Source organism: Phytophthora ramorum (assembly GCF_020800215.1).
Source record: "Phytophthora ramorum isolate Pr-102 chromosome Unknown Phyram_PR-102_s0003, whole genome shotgun sequence".
Taxonomy (NCBI): domain Eukaryota; phylum Oomycota; class Peronosporomycetes; order Peronosporales; family Peronosporaceae; genus Phytophthora; species Phytophthora ramorum.
In genome coordinates this window covers 1,353,359-1,368,235 of record NW_027150649.1, presented here as the reverse complement: position 1 = coordinate 1,368,235, position 14,877 = coordinate 1,353,359, and the positions used below count along the sequence as shown (strand labels likewise).

The following is a 14,877-nucleotide window of genomic DNA, read 5'->3' as shown; positions in this document are numbered from 1 at the left end:
GCGTGACCGATCGATCAGAATATATTATAGATCCTTTCAACGCTCTTTGCGATCACCTGTAGCCTAGTTCTTCTTCTTGGCCAGACCAGACACAATGTCGTCAATGCGCAGCAGCATGCAAGCAGCCTCCACGGCTGTCTTGATGGACTGCGTCTTGACCTGGAAGGGCTCCCACACGCCCAAGTCCTCCGACTTGGTCACCTTGCCCGTCACGCCGTCCACGCCGTACGACTCGTCGGTCTCGGCCTGCTTGGCGCGCAGCGACGTCATGACGCGCACCACGTCGGCGCCGCAGTTCTGCAGCAGCGTGCGCGGGATGACCTCCAGCGCCTCGCCGACTGCCCGGAACGGGAACTGCTCTACCCCTTCGATCTCGTCCGCGCGCTTCTTGAGCTCGTGCGCCAGCCGCATCTCCGTCGCGCCGCCACCGGGCAGCAGCAGCGGCTCAAACACGACGTTGCGCGCCACCTGCATGGCGTCCTGCAGGTTGCGCTCGATCTCGTTCAGCACGTCCTTGCTCCCGCCGCGCAGCAGGATGCTGCAGGCACCCGGGTCCTTGCACTCCTCGAAGAACGCAAAGTACTCGTCGCCCAGCTTGCGCACCTCAAAGAGGCCGCACTTGGTGCCGATGTCCGTCTCCTGGATTTCGTCGGCGCGGCTCACAATGGTCGCGCCGGTGGCGCGCGCCACGCGGTTGTTGTCCGTCTTCCTCAGGCGACGGAAGGCCGTGATGCCGGCCTTGACAAAGTAGTGCTGGGCCAAGTCGGACACGCCCTTCTCCGTGATGACCACGTCGGGCTTCATAGCCACCACCTGGGCGCACAGGTTCTCAATGTACTCCTCCTCAAGGCGCAGCAGCGTGTTCCAGTCCTGGTCATTCGTGAGCTCCACGTTCGTCTGGCTCTCGCCCTTCTTGTACTCGAGCGGGCAGTCGAGCAGCAGCACGCGCGGGTTCTCGATACGGCGGCGCATTTTGGAGTGGGTCACGTCCTTGTTGAACATGACGCCCTTGAGCACGCGGCTGTCCTCGAGCTCTCCGCCGGGGATCTTCTCCACCTTGGCGTAGCGCTTGACGTCCACCTCCTTGCGGCCCGAGGCCGACGTGCGCACGACCGTGAGCACGGCGTCCAGCGCCAAGTCACTCACCAAGTTGCCCACCCGCGGGGAGAACTTGGTGCCGATGGAGCTCTGCACGAGGTTGCGCATGTCCTCCTTGTTGTCAATGTCGATGGCGCGCGCCAAGCGCTTGGCGATCTCCAGCGACGCGTTGAGCGCGCGGTTGAAGCCGCGGATGATCACGGTCGGGTGCACCTGGTGGCTCAGGAAGGGCTCGGCCACGACCAGCAGCTCGCCCGCCAAGATGATGACGGACGTGGTGCCGTCGCCCACCTCCTCGTCCTGCGCGCGGCTGAGCTCGATCATGCTCTTGGCGGCTGGATGGGCCACGTCCACCTCGCGTAGGATGGCGTTGCCGTCGTTAGTCATGACGATGCCCCCCATGGGGTCCAGCAGCATCTTGAGCATCGAGCGCGGGCCTAACGTTGTGCGCACAATGTCAGACACGGCCTTGGCCGCCTCAATGTTGCCCAGCTGCGCGGTGCGGCCCGTCTCGCGCTTCGTGTTGGTGTCTGGGAGAAGTGGAGGAAGTTAGAGGCCTGTGGGGGCACGGAGGGGGGGGCAGGGAGACGTACTGAGAACCATCACCGGAGCTTGCATCATGGTTGAGAGCTTTTGGCTAGCCGGATCTTGCTTGGTATGTGGCTGGCTGGGCAAAAATGGAGACAGTCAAGTAGCAACTGGACACCCCTTAACAGGCAACTTAAGAGATTCGAACTTAAGAGGTGATGGACACTCCAGACTTCGTTTTACTGACATAAAGCCCACATTTGCAATTCGACGCAGGTTCATTTCCTGGAGACACGAGAGGAAATGGTGTTTTACACTAATGGGTACAATAATGATGTGGAACACATATCATGTGCGAGCCACCCACTGCGAGCTCCCAGTTCAGCTTTCGACCAAGACAAGAAAGCCAAGCTAGTTTAACGGGGGTTTATCTCCACACGACACCACACGACACCACCATGACGGACCAAGCACCAAGGAAGACTGTCGACGCCGCCACGACCGAGGCTGGGCCTCCCACGACGAGCCCGACGCCCGTAACAGCGGCTGCTGCTACTACGACCGTAGAGGTCGTCGACGTCACGACCGATGGCGCTGCGTGGACGGCAACTCCGGCCCGCACGACGACTGATCCTCCTCCGATCCGAGCCTCCAAGCGAGTGGCGAAGCGCAAGGCGGCCCCGACGGACGCGGAGAAGGCCCAGAAGGGCAAGAAGAAGCTGGTCCGCAGCGTCGGCCTCCCCGCGCCGCAACCTGATGAGCCGACGGCCGAGGCGAGCACCGCGCGTCCGAGCACGGCACAGAGGGTTGACTCGGCGACCAAGGCGACTCCACGACAGGCGACGGAGTTCGACCTCACGAACTTCATGACGTCCTTCCAGCCTGGACTCGTCAGCGAAGCCCGATCGCCTGGTCGAGCGCGCGTCGTGGCATCTGCAGCCGCACCATCGGCAGGAGTCCAAGATGAGATGCACCGTCTGCGCCAGGAAGTGGAAAGTCTGCGTAGCCAAGTCGCTGGCGTGCGTCAGTCGCTGGCCGTGCTCACCGATCCGAACGACGAAGGCGAGCTTCCAGCTGACAGCGTCCGTCAACTGTCAAGCGCCAGTTTTCCTGAACAAGCGAAGAAGGCCAAGGGCGACTACCATCCTCCACAAGCGCACGTGCTGGCGGCGACTCGCATGTTCAAGGGGCTCACTCCGACTGAAGGTAAGCCCGTGTCTCCCATGTCGTTTGTGCTAGGCTTGCGTGAGGCGGAGTGCGTGGGGTTCAAGACAAGTCCGGCCGTGCTGATGGCGATTTTCTCCGGTCGACTTGGGTCACGAGGGCTGACGATTCTTCACTTCCGTGAGGAGAACGAACAAGAAGCGCTGGAGGCCGGATCGTCCAACTGCAACTTCGCGTCGGACTTCAACCCGGCGGCCACTCTTCCGACGGCGGCCACCAGCTGCAGCGCGTACGACGACATCCTCGACGGGATCCACGGACTGACCAGGATGGGCGAGGTGATGTGGCATGACCACATGCTTCTGGTCACGGAGCGGCTCCGCGTGTTCGTCTCGAAGAACAAGTCCGCAGACCCCGCCGGTCAGCCATGTCGCGTGAAGCTCGTCCTCCTCTACGTGAACAAGTGGCTCGGCACAGCGCTCGGGCACGTTCAAGTTGACAGCCCGGCTTGGTGGGGTGGCTTCAGCAAGGCCATCCTTGCAATCGACTACAAGTCGTCGGAGTGGACCATGGCGCTGGTCAACACGCTTTCGCAGGCATCTGCGGCCCCTCCACCAAGCCGGTACCCCGAAGCGCGAGATCAGCCACGGAGCCGCGAAACCCAAGCGCGGCGCGAGAAGAGTGTGCCGGACGAGATCCGAGCTCTGATCCCGAGCAACCGGCGCGGCGAGGAGCCTTGCCTCCGCTTCCTCGGAGGCGTTATGTGCTCAGGCGGGAACCGCGACAGGTGCGGACACCCGAAGCGCGTCCACGGCTGGCCATCCGCGGACATTCCTCGGCGCTTGAAGGAGTGGGCCCAAGACACGTACGCGCGGCGCAGAGGCTGGGACCAGGAAGCGAAGCAAGGGCGGCGCAACGGACGGAACTGATGGAGCCGAGGTGGTGACGACTCTCCGCCACTTCGGAGCGAAGACTGGGATAAGGAAGATAACACATGTTATAGCATCCCATGTTTATCCAGTGAGTCAAGTGTGTGTATCGGCGCTGCGTGGGCAGAAGGCGTGCCGGGAGGCAATAGGGGTGGGGTGGGGGCTGATCGTTCGCGCTCGGCGCGGGAAATTTCGCGGATTACACGCACTCCACCCTATGAAAACCCGGATTTGAAGCCAAATTCAAGCTCAATTTCATGCTCCCGCCGCGAACGAATTTTGACTAGCGAGACCACGCTACAGCATCTACCACGTCAGCCTGCGACCACAGCGAATGTTGAACGTCAAGTGGTTACACATGCAACCGTACCTATCATGGCCATACAGCCTAGGGCGACTCGGACGGCCATACAGTCAGCTGCACCTAAGATGGCCATACAGCCTAGGACACATCAGTCACCTGAGATGGCCATACAGCCTAGGACAGCTTCTGCATCTGAAATGGCTATACAGCCTAGGACAGCTCCTGCACCTGGGATGGCTTCACTGCCTAGCGTAGTCGAAACGGACTCATGTGAAGAAGATATGCACCCACGCGTAGACTTCGCTGAACGCGCAACGCGCAAAATGCACGATGTATTAACTTGTACAAGGGCAACTCGGGTGACCGAAAACGCAGTCCGCCGCGTTACGGGCTTCGAAACACTACGGCGCCTATCACTGAACAAGGCTCTGGGGAAGGTCGGGCTGCGGCTTCCAACGTCGTCGTATCCTACATCCCGGCAATCGTCACGCGGCACCGAGTTCCTACTCAACAAGCCACTGCAACGCACGCTTTCCGAATTTGTCCGCCGGACACAGATGCCTTTACCGGCTCTAGCGGAACTTGTTCGCTGCCAGACGGAAACAGATTACCGTCCAAACAAGCAAATGGTTCCGGCAGTGATCGCACATGTGTGCAAGGACTACCAGCATTTAGAGAAACTGCACGCTATCGCAGCGGAAGGTGTCCGCGTGGAGCTCAAGAAGGACGTGCCGCATCAATCGCATCCACCGGACAATCATGGATCGGCAACTGAGAGGGTGAACATACTGCGCAAGAACGTCCGCAACGAGCAAGACGCATGGAGGTGCCTTGTACTAGACTTGGATCTCCTCTCGCTGTGGCCAGAAGTGTTCGTCAGCCCATTCGGGATAGTCGACAAGGCGGGTGGTGACCCGCTGACGTCCGGAAGGACAATTCATGATCTATCGTTCCCTGACGGCGCCTCGATCAACGATTTCACAGACCAGGACGCTATTCCAAGCGCCGTCTATCGACACTGTGATGCGGTCGCTTCCGAGATAATACGAACCAAGAGGGAACATCCTGATGCTGAGACCAAGGCCATGGCAGGCGATGTGACTTCCGCATTTCGAAACGTCAGTATTCACAGCCGTAGCGTTCACCACTTTGCAGGACGCATTGAGATCGAGAATGCACTCGTCATTGAGCTTGCATGCCCATTTGGATGGACGGGTTCTCCTGGGGAATATGAAATCATTGGTGGAGCGATAGCATTTGTTCACGGCGGGCATGCCAACCAGCACAACCCGAATGGTTTCTTCAACTATCACTGGGTAGATGACCACGTCAACGTCGCTGCTGATGTCGGGTCCAACTGCGAAGACATGGAACGCTCACTGCGCTACGCTATGACGGCTATACTTGGCAGTGAGGCTGTTAATGAGGACAAATTCACGGCATGGAACACCAGTCAAAAGATCCTGGGACTGCAATTCGACACCATTGCCGAAACGGTCGCGATGCCTGCTGTCAAGATCGTTAAGGCTCGCAACTTGGTAGCATCGGCGTACCACTCGAGTGTACTCTCGCGGAAACAGTATCGCTCTCTCATGGGAGGCTTGCGTCACGTCGCAACATGCATCAGGGCAGCGCGCCCATTTCTCCAGCGCCTACGGCTTCGGGAGATTAACCTTCACAGGTTTCGACATGTTTCGGTATGCGACTCCATGAAACAAGATCTGCTCTGGTGGTGGCAGATTCTTCACTCCCCGCTCCTGAATGGCGTCGCCCTTGAGTACTTTAACAGTCTCCCGGAGCCCGACGTGGTCGTCGAGATGGACGCATGCGACCACGGACTGTGTGCCCTCGATACGAAGACCAAAATTGCGTTGACTTACCGGTTTTCATCCCATGAGCTCCGGCTTATTGAGCGCTTCAAGACCGGGGAAACCAATGGTTTTAATATCAATTTCCGGGAATTGCTCTCCTGCGCATTCGCTACCCACGAATGGGGTCCGCGGTGGTCCGAGTGTGCTGCTGACGGACGTCGCCCCCTCCACATACACTTCCGTATCGACAATACATCGGCGGTGGCGTGGCAAAATCGCCTCGCGTCACGTAACACTCGTGCCCAAGACATTATCAGGCTCCTGGGATACTGGGAGAGCTCTCTCAACCTCCGTTTCTCGGCTTCCCATATCGCTGGGGTCGACAACACCCGCGCAGACGCCGGTTCACGCATCGCCGCTCACCCGTCTTACGCCATCAAATTCAAAGAGCTAACTCGTGGTTGGACGCAGGTATCACCGATGATAGACGTCCACGGACTGTCAGTGCTCTGGCGCAATATCTCCGCGAGCATTCCGTTGCCGACTCCACCTTCACCAAGTACTCGGCTGCGATGACAAAGTGGACGGCGTGGACATCGCGTCGGGGAATTCAGCCATGGCTTTCGGGCGTCACCGACGATGACCGCATTCACGTACTCTCTGAATTCATCGTGCACGGGTTTCAATATGGGTTTGGTGCTGGCGGCCCGCTACGCGGATCATCGATCCTCAACACGCTACAAGGCGTCCGTCACTTCTTCGCTGCGGCCGGAAGGGTTCTTCCGATTGCACACCCACACGTTCGCATGCTCCTGAAAGGGATATGCCGGCTTGACACACCTCCGCGACACAAGGCTCCAGTGTCCGTTCGGTTACTCGAAACCTGTTTCCATACTCTCCGGTTCGATGATCCCTTCGATCAAGCCATCTGGGGGGGTCGTGTGTGTGGCATTCTTTTTCCTCCTAAGACGCTCGGAAATTGTCTCCATCAGCGGAAACTCGTTCAAGTGGTTCGTGCTTAGAGCTGAGGACCTGGTTGTCCTGGACATGGCGGGGGAACCGACACTATCGGCGACTGAAGCGCAATCGGTACACATGCGGCTTCGCGGTTCCAAGACCAATCAGTGCGGACATGCAACAGCTAGAATGCTGTATCGTTCAGGCCACGCATTCCTGTGCCCTGTCTTCGGTGCTCTTCTCCTTCTACGATCAAGACAAGACCTCCCTCCCGGTTTACCAGTGGCAATGTACCTGGGACGCACCGGGCATCCGGCGTGCATTTCAACGGCACACCTGTCGAGCGCGATCAAGAAGGCCGCTGTACTGAATGGTGAGGATCCAAGGAACTTCAGCCCGCACTCCTTCCGTGCAGGGGGTGCAACGCACATGTATCGGGCAGGAGTGAATGCCATGACGATTCAATTTCACGGCCGGTGGGTTTCAGACACCTTCAAGACCTACACCAACCTCTGCGCGGAATCCGTCACTTCCCTCGCTGCTAACATGGTCACCGGCTCCAAGGATGATTCAACTCTTCACTAGTGGGCATATGCTGCATGACCTACAATGGGGGCTCCGCTCCCCTCGTCCCTTTTTGGATGAGCGGATGGTCATGCACATATGCCCATTAATGAACTACGATGTTTTACACCCCAAAGTTGTGGAAAGGTTCATTTCCTGGAGACACGAGAGGAAATGGTGTTTTACACTAATGGGTACAATAATGATGTGGAACACATATCATGTGCGAGCCACCCACTGCGAGCTCCCAGTTCAGCTTTCGACCAAGACAAGAAAGCCAAGCTAGTTTAAGACCCGCCTCTCCTCGTCCCTTTTTGGATGAGCGGATGGTCATGCACATATGCCCATTAATGAACTACGATGTTTTACACCCCAAAGTTGTGGAAAGCTCGGTAAATGAATGAGTTAGCGAACACTGATCCAAACCTCGCACAAAACAACGACAACAATGGGCAGGGCGGCATGGGACGCCTCACGGATTTCGTCGCTGGTCGGCAAAGTGTCGGTGGTCACGGGAGCCAACTCGGGCATCGGCTTCAGCACCGCGCTAGAGTTGGTCCGCAAGAACGCGCACGTGGTGCTCGCTTGTCGCAATGCAGAACGGGCGCAAAAGGCCGTGGACGCCATCAAAGCCGAGCTATCGCCCCAAGTCCCGTCCGTTGAATTCTTGCTGCTGGATTTGAGCGACCTCGACAGTGTCCGGGCGTTTGCGGACATGTTCCGAGCGAGATTCGACCGACTCGACCTACTGGTGAATAACGGGGGCGTCATGGTGCCCAACCCGACGCACACATCGGACGGACTCGAGATGCAGTTCGCGGTGAACCACTTGGGCCACTTCTACCTCACCCACCTGCTCTTCAATCTGCTCACAGCCGGAGATCAACCTTCCCGTGTTGTGAATGTCACCAGCTTATCGCACAGTTGGGTGAAGATGGATTTGAGCACGTTGGCCAGGTCCAAACCGGACAAGAAGGCCTACACGAAAGAGTACTGCTTGTCTAAACTGGCTAACCTCCTGTTTACTTACGAGCTGGACCGACGAATCATTGCGGCCGGGCTATCGGACAAGGTGGTCGTTGTGGCTGCTCACCCGGGCATCACCACGTCTGACATCGCGCCGAAGATGTTCGCGACCTACCTCCCATCGTGGATGCTGGGCTTCATGAACAAGCTCCTCGACAAACTGCACCTCATGCAGGCCACGGAACGTGGTGCGCTCCCGTCGCTCTTCGCCGCAACGGATGCGGCCGTGAAGAGTGGTGACTACTTTGGTCCCGATGGGTTTCTGGGCATTCGAGGCAAGGGGCCGACCAAAGTCAAATCCAGCGCCGCCAGCCACTCGAAGGAAGACGGCGCTGCGCTGTGGCTACTGAGTGAAGAGCTCTCGCACTGCACTGCTGAAGTAAGGCGATGAGGGAGGAGGTTGCACTGCATTCTCATAGATGGCCTCGGCAAGTCTTGGAAGCAAACACCAATTCCAGGTTCGTGATAGTGTAAACGAACGATGTAGACGCATGAATAGAATTATTTGCCTTACGGTACTACAGCTTTCATTGCTGGCAGCGTAGACTTCGAGCCGCCCACCAACAAGCCAGCCTAGTACTTGTCCTTGGAGGCCGCGCGGAAGAACATCTTGGCGTCCACGACTTCCTGCTCCAGATCCTCCTCCCAGATCCAGCGCATGCGCTGTTGCAAGTTCTCGGCGATCTTCTCCACGTCGTCCTCGCAGCCGAGCAGCTCGAAGTCGTACAGCTGGCCGGCCTCATGGCTCACGGCCACCACCTTCTGCGTGCGATACAGACGCACCTTCTCGAACGCCTGGAAGGCGGCCTTCAGGTCGGACGCGCGCTTCACTTCAGCCAGCAGCGACGACAGCACGTAGGCATCCTCGATAGCCATGGCCGCGCCCGATCCGTGGTTCGGTGTCGTGGCGTGGGCCGCATCGCCGATCACGAGTATGTGGTCGCGCGTGTACGTGCGAGCAGGCAAGTGGTGGAACAGCGCCCAGATATCCGTGTTCTCCATCATGGCGATGATGTCGCGCACGTGTTTGGAGAACCCCTCGAAGTCCTTGGCCAGGTCCTCCTTCGTGGTGCCCACGACCCAGTTCGGGTCCTTCCACTCGTCCCTGCTCGCAAAGGCGACCACGTTCATGACGTCCCCGTGCTGGATGGGGAACGTGAGCACGTGGCCATGGTAGCCGAAGTACATCTGGCTGTTGCGCGCCATCTCGTCGCCCAGGTGAGCGGCGGCCTTGTCCATCGGGATGAGTCCGCGGTAGACGTACTTGCCAGAGAAGACGGCGTTGGTGGCGGGGTCGTTCTCGCCCAGGACCGCCTTGCGCGTTCGAGACTTGACGCCGTCGCAGCCGACCACGGCGCTGTGCACGGCCTCCGTGCCGTCGACGAATTTGAGCTTGACGTTGCCATCCGGGAGCGTCTCGATGTCTTCCAGTCGCTTGTCGAACTTGGCGACCCCCTCGGGGATTAGCTTGACCATCTCGTCCAGGAAGTGGGCGCGGTGCACGTAGGCCGAGCCTGCGGGCGTCTCGACGCTGGCAATGAGCTCACCCGCACCTTCGTCCACGTCGCAGCCCTGGGTGCCGACGCCCTTGCGGAAGTCGAACCACACGTTCTTCTTGGCCGTGGACAGGTTGAAGGTGCCGACGCGGTCGAAGCCGCGCTTGACGTCCGGCGCCAGGAGTTCCATGGCGCGAGCGGCGTTGGCGGCCAGCGCGACGCCGGCGCCGATTTCGCCGAACGCCTTGGCTGATTCGTAGAGCGTCACGGGGATGTTGGCGCGCACCAGGCCAACGGCGAGGGTGGCGCCGGCAATGCCACCACCGACGATGGCGATGTCGTAGTCGCAGGGCGAGTTGTGGACCATGATGGCGGGTAGAGTGTCTTGTTGCTAGTCTAGTTTTGTTCGAGGCCAGGCAAAATTGAGAATGACCAAACAACGACGAGCTGAGCCCAGCCAGTGTTGTTCGTCACGGAGACAAGCCCTTGAACGTTCCACCGGATCATGTTGCGCCAATTTCAGACTACATGTAGCACGGATTGCTCGCTTTTGCTTACGAGCCACGAGCCTTTCGAAGACGAAGCAACTAGCGAGACAGAGTGCCGCTTTTCGCAATTGTGTTCCCTAGGTAATGGATGGCTTGGTTCAGGACGACACGAGTACCCCACGTTTCAGACTCGGCACCGCTGAGATTGCTCGTCTCCGCTTGCGGGCCACGATCCGAAAAGAGCGCGCCGGGATTCCCGGTGATACATGTTGCAGCCCTGCGTCTGTCACATGCAGCCGAGGCGGCTGTGTAAGATCAAACAACCAAGATCAAACAACCAGGCAGTATGGAGTTCCTGCCAGGCTAGGGTAGTCTATTGAAGTAGATTCCTCTGAGACTCTCAATCAGAGCGCGCTGCCCGTCATGCAGAGCGATCCTGCTCCCATTGAAAGAGCTGCCAGCTACACTACCTCATTGGTGACATCGGAATGGCACTTTATTCCCTCAGTTGAACAGTAGAAGTACACGTACAACTCAAGCCAAGGAAAATCTGAAGACTGAGCCATCGATATCGTCTCCTTAAGCCAGTAGTATTTGCAGACACAATAGCGAGCAGCGCGTCAAGAGGAACTTCCTGTGCCTCGGCTGCATGTGACAGACGCAGGGCTGCAACATGTATCACCGGGAATCCCGGCGCGCTCTTTTCGGATCGTGGCCCGCAAGCGGAGACGAGCAATCTCAGCGGTGCCGAGTCTGAAACGTGGGGTACTCGTGTCGTCCTGAACCAAGCCATCCATTACCTAGGGAACACAATTGCGAAAAGCGGCACTCTGTCTCGCTAGTTGCTTCGTCTTCGAAAGGCTCGTGGCTCGTAAGCAAAAGCGAGCAATCCGTGCTACATGTAGTCTGAAATTGGCGCAACATGATCCGGTGGAACGTTCAAGGGCTTGTCTCCGTGACGAACAACACTGGCTGGGCTCAGCTCGTCGTTGTTTGGTCATTCTCAATTTTGCCTGGCCTCGAACAAAACTAGACTAGCAACAAGACACTCTACCCGCCATCATGGTCCACAACTCGCCCTGCGACTACGACATCGCCATCGTCGGTGGTGGCATTGCCGGCGCCACCCTCGCCGTTGGCCTGGTGCGCGCCAACATCCCCGTGACGCTCTACGAATCAGCCAAGGCGTTCGGCGAAATCGGCGCCGGCGTCGCGCTGGCCGCCAACGCCGCTCGCGCCATGGAACTCCTGGCGCCGGACGTCAAGCGCGGCTTCGACCGCGTCGGCACCTTCAACCTGTCCACGGCCAAGAAGAACGTGTGGTTCGACTTCCGCAAGGGCGTCGGCACCCAGGGCTGCGACGTGGACGAAGGTGCGGGTGAGCTCATTGCCAGCGTCGAGACGCCCGCAGGCTCGGCCTACGTGCACCGCGCCCACTTCCTGGACGAGATGGTCAAGCTAATCCCCGAGGGGGTCGCCAAGTTCGACAAGCGACTGGAAGACATCGAGACGCTCCCGGATGGCAACGTCAAGCTCAAATTCGTCGACGGCACGGAGGCCGTGCACAGCGCCGTGGTCGGCTGCGACGGCGTCAAGTCTCGAACGCGCAAGGCGGTCCTGGGCGAGAACGACCCCGCCACCAACGCCGTCTTCTCTGGCAAGTACGTCTACCGCGGACTCATCCCGATGGACAAGGCCGCCGCTCACCTGGGCGACGAGATGGCGCGCAACAGCCAGATGTACTTCGGCTACCATGGCCACGTGCTCACGTTCCCCATCCAGCACGGGGACGTCATGAACGTGGTCGCCTTTGCGAGCAGGGACGAGTGGAAGGACCCGAACTGGGTCGTGGGCACCACGAAGGAGGACCTGGCCAAGGACTTCGAGGGGTTCTCCAAACACGTGCGCGACATCATCGCCATGATGGAGAACACGGATATCTGGGCGCTGTTCCACCACTTGCCTGCTCGCACGTACACGCGCGACCACATACTCGTGATCGGCGATGCGGCCCACGCCACGACACCGAACCACGGATCGGGCGCGGCCATGGCTATCGAGGATGCCTACGTGCTGTCGTCGCTGCTGGCTGAAGTGAAGCGCGCGTCCGACCTGAAGGCCGCCTTCCAGGCGTTCGAGAAGGTGCGTCTGTATCGCACGCAGAAGGTGGTGGCCGTGAGCCATGAGGCCGGCCAGCTGTACGACTTCGAGCTGCTCGGCTGCGAGGACGACGTGGAGAAGATCGCCGAGAACTTGCAACAGCGCATGCGCTGGATCTGGGAGGAGGATCTGGAGCAGGAAGTCGTGGACGCCAAGATGTTCTTCCGCGCGGCCTCCAAGGACAAGTACTAGGCTGGCTTGTTGGTGGGCGGCTCGAAGTCTACGCTGCCAGCAATGAAAGCTGTAGTACCGTAAGGCAAATAATTCTATTCATGCGTCTACATCGTTCGTTTACACTATCACGAACCTGGAATTGGTGTTTGCTTCCAAGACTTGCCGAGGCCATCTATGAGAATGCAGTGCAACCTCCTCCCTCATCGCCTTACTTCAGCAGTGCAGTGCGAGAGCTCTTCACTCAGTAGCCACAGCGCAGCGCCGTCTTCCTTCGAGTGGCTGGCGGCGCTGGATTTGACTTTGGTCGGCCCCTTGCCTCGAATGCCCAGAAACCCATCGGGACCAAAGTAGTCACCACTCTTCACGGCCGCATCCGTTGCGGCGAAGAGCGACGGGAGCGCACCACGTTCCGTGGCCTGCATGAGGTGCAGTTTGTCGAGGAGCTTGTTCATGAAGCCCAGCATCCACGATGGGAGGTAGGTCGCGAACATCTTCGGCGCGATGTCAGACGTGGTGATGCCCGGGTGAGCAGCCACAACGACCACCTTGTCCGATAGCCCGGCCGCAATGATTCGTCGGTCCAGCTCGTAAGTAAACAGGAGGTTAGCCAGTTTAGACAAGCAGTACTCTTTCGTGTAGGCCTTCTTGTCCGGTTTGGACCTGGCCAACGTGCTCAAATCCATCTTCACCCAACTGTGCGATAAGCTGGTGACATTCACAACACGGGAAGGTTGATCTCCGGCTGTGAGCAGATTGAAGAGCAGGTGGGTGAGGTAGAAGTGGCCCAAGTGGTTCACCGCGAACTGCATCTCGAGTCCGTCCGATGTGTGCGTCGGGTTGGGCACCATGACGCCCCCGTTATTCACCAGTAGGTCGAGTCGGTCGAATCTCGCTCGGAACATGTCCGCAAACGCCCGGACACTGTCGAGGTCGCTCAAATCCAGCAGCAAGAATTCAACGGACGGGACTTGGGGCGATAGCTCGGCTTTGATGGCGTCCACGGCCTTTTGCGCCCGTTCTGCATTGCGACAAGCGAGCACCACGTGCGCGTTCTTGCGGACCAACTCTAGCGCGGTGCTGAAGCCGATGCCCGAGTTGGCTCCCGTGACCACCGACACTTTGCCGACCAGCGACGAAATCCGTGAGGCGTCCCATGCCGCCCTGCCCATTGTTGTCGTTGTTTTGTCCGAATTTCGCGAGGGTTGGATCAAATGTCAAATTCATCACCATCGACAAATGGGAGCGCTTTGTCACGATGCTTTTACGGTTGAAGGCAAGTAGATTGAGTGGAGGTGTTCGGAGTTGGGTCGACGTCGGCGCGTTACTATCATTTAGCTAGTAGCACTTGAGCCGCGTGAAACAAACGCTTCCAAGAAATGTGGCCCTGGTAACCAGAAAGATGAAATTGCGGCCCTGGCTACTCAAACTGCTCGTCTGTCTACCTAAGCCGAGGCTGTTTGATTTATAGGCTTTTGCCTTGCCATTGCAAGTATTGAGTGATATTTAGCGGCAAAGCGTACAAGGCGAAAGTCATAGCAAAACGCCATGCAGTAAATATGACTCCACGTGACGTAACCAAGAGCTCTTAACGCAGCATTGGGCAGCATTGGTTCTTAGTCTCAAGCATTGGTTTAGTAGGATGAATGCTCTAGGTACTGCCTGCCAGTTACCTACAGCAAATTATTTTGGGGTGAATCAGTGATGTTTTGTATTACCACAGCATTCGCAATTGGTGTCAAATGCCTTCCTTCATCAGGGGAAACACATTATCCGCTTGTTCCGCTCGCTACGCTCACTGCACGCGGATAATACACAATTCGCGGTGCGTGCATTGGTTTAGCAAGTGCACAGGTCACCGTTTCCGATGGGATAGCGCCGATAGCGTACCGAGCCAGGATTCTACATGTACGGCCAGGGTTGGGCAGCTGCATTGGCACGCAGCGGACACATAGTCGAGGAGTTACAGTAACTTCGCCACTGGCTGATCGCGTCTCTCCTCAAGACCTCAGACTCAAAGGCAGGAATCGAGCTTTGATTCAAAGTTCAGAGCTTGGCCCATCGGCCTATCCATCTCTGCATCACATGCGTACAGTCTTATCGCCGCAACGCAATTTGCGCAATACTTGTATTCCCAATCGCATCCACCAGTCACGCGGTGCTTTGCTTGAGCTTGGGATA

The 14,877-nt window shown here is 58.2% G+C and overlaps 5 protein-coding genes across 5 annotated transcripts; 2 read left to right on the top strand and 3 right to left on the bottom strand.

The window, feature by feature from the left end:
* Positions 1 to 63: 63 nt before the first annotated feature.
* On the bottom strand, positions 64 to 1,719 carry KRP23_3624 (T-complex protein 1 subunit gamma; the record flags this gene model as incomplete). The annotated part of the gene is made up of 2 exons (XM_067888499.1): positions 64 to 1,628; positions 1,692 to 1,719. The coding sequence occupies 2 exons, from the start codon at positions 1,717 to 1,719 to the stop codon at positions 64 to 66; spliced, it is 1,593 nt and encodes a 530-aa protein (XP_067747737.1).
* A 6,084-nt stretch (positions 1,720 to 7,803) lies between these two features.
* KRP23_3623 (Retinol dehydrogenase 12) lies at positions 7,804 to 8,772 on the top strand (the record flags this gene model as incomplete). The annotated part of the gene is made up of 1 exon (XM_067888498.1): positions 7,804 to 8,772. One exon carries the CDS (start codon positions 7,804 to 7,806, stop codon positions 8,770 to 8,772), a length of 969 nt encoding a protein of 322 aa, XP_067747736.1.
* Positions 8,773 to 8,954: 182 nt separating this feature from the next.
* KRP23_3622 (6-methylsalicylic acid decarboxylase atA) lies at positions 8,955 to 10,244 on the bottom strand (the record flags this gene model as incomplete). The annotated part of the gene is made up of 1 exon (XM_067888497.1): positions 8,955 to 10,244. One exon carries the CDS (start codon positions 10,242 to 10,244, stop codon positions 8,955 to 8,957), a length of 1,290 nt encoding a protein of 429 aa, XP_067747735.1.
* A 1,183-nt stretch (positions 10,245 to 11,427) lies between these two features.
* Positions 11,428 to 12,717, top strand: KRP23_3621 (6-methylsalicylic acid decarboxylase atA; the record flags this gene model as incomplete). Its single annotated transcript, XM_067888496.1, has 1 exon — positions 11,428 to 12,717. One exon carries the CDS (start codon positions 11,428 to 11,430, stop codon positions 12,715 to 12,717), a length of 1,290 nt encoding a protein of 429 aa, XP_067747734.1.
* A 182-nt stretch (positions 12,718 to 12,899) lies between these two features.
* On the bottom strand, positions 12,900 to 13,868 carry KRP23_3620 (Retinol dehydrogenase 12; the record flags this gene model as incomplete). The annotated part of the gene is made up of 1 exon (XM_067888495.1): positions 12,900 to 13,868. The coding sequence occupies one exon, from the start codon at positions 13,866 to 13,868 to the stop codon at positions 12,900 to 12,902; it is 969 nt and encodes a 322-aa protein (XP_067747733.1).
* Between the last annotated feature and the right edge of the window lie 1,009 nt (positions 13,869 to 14,877).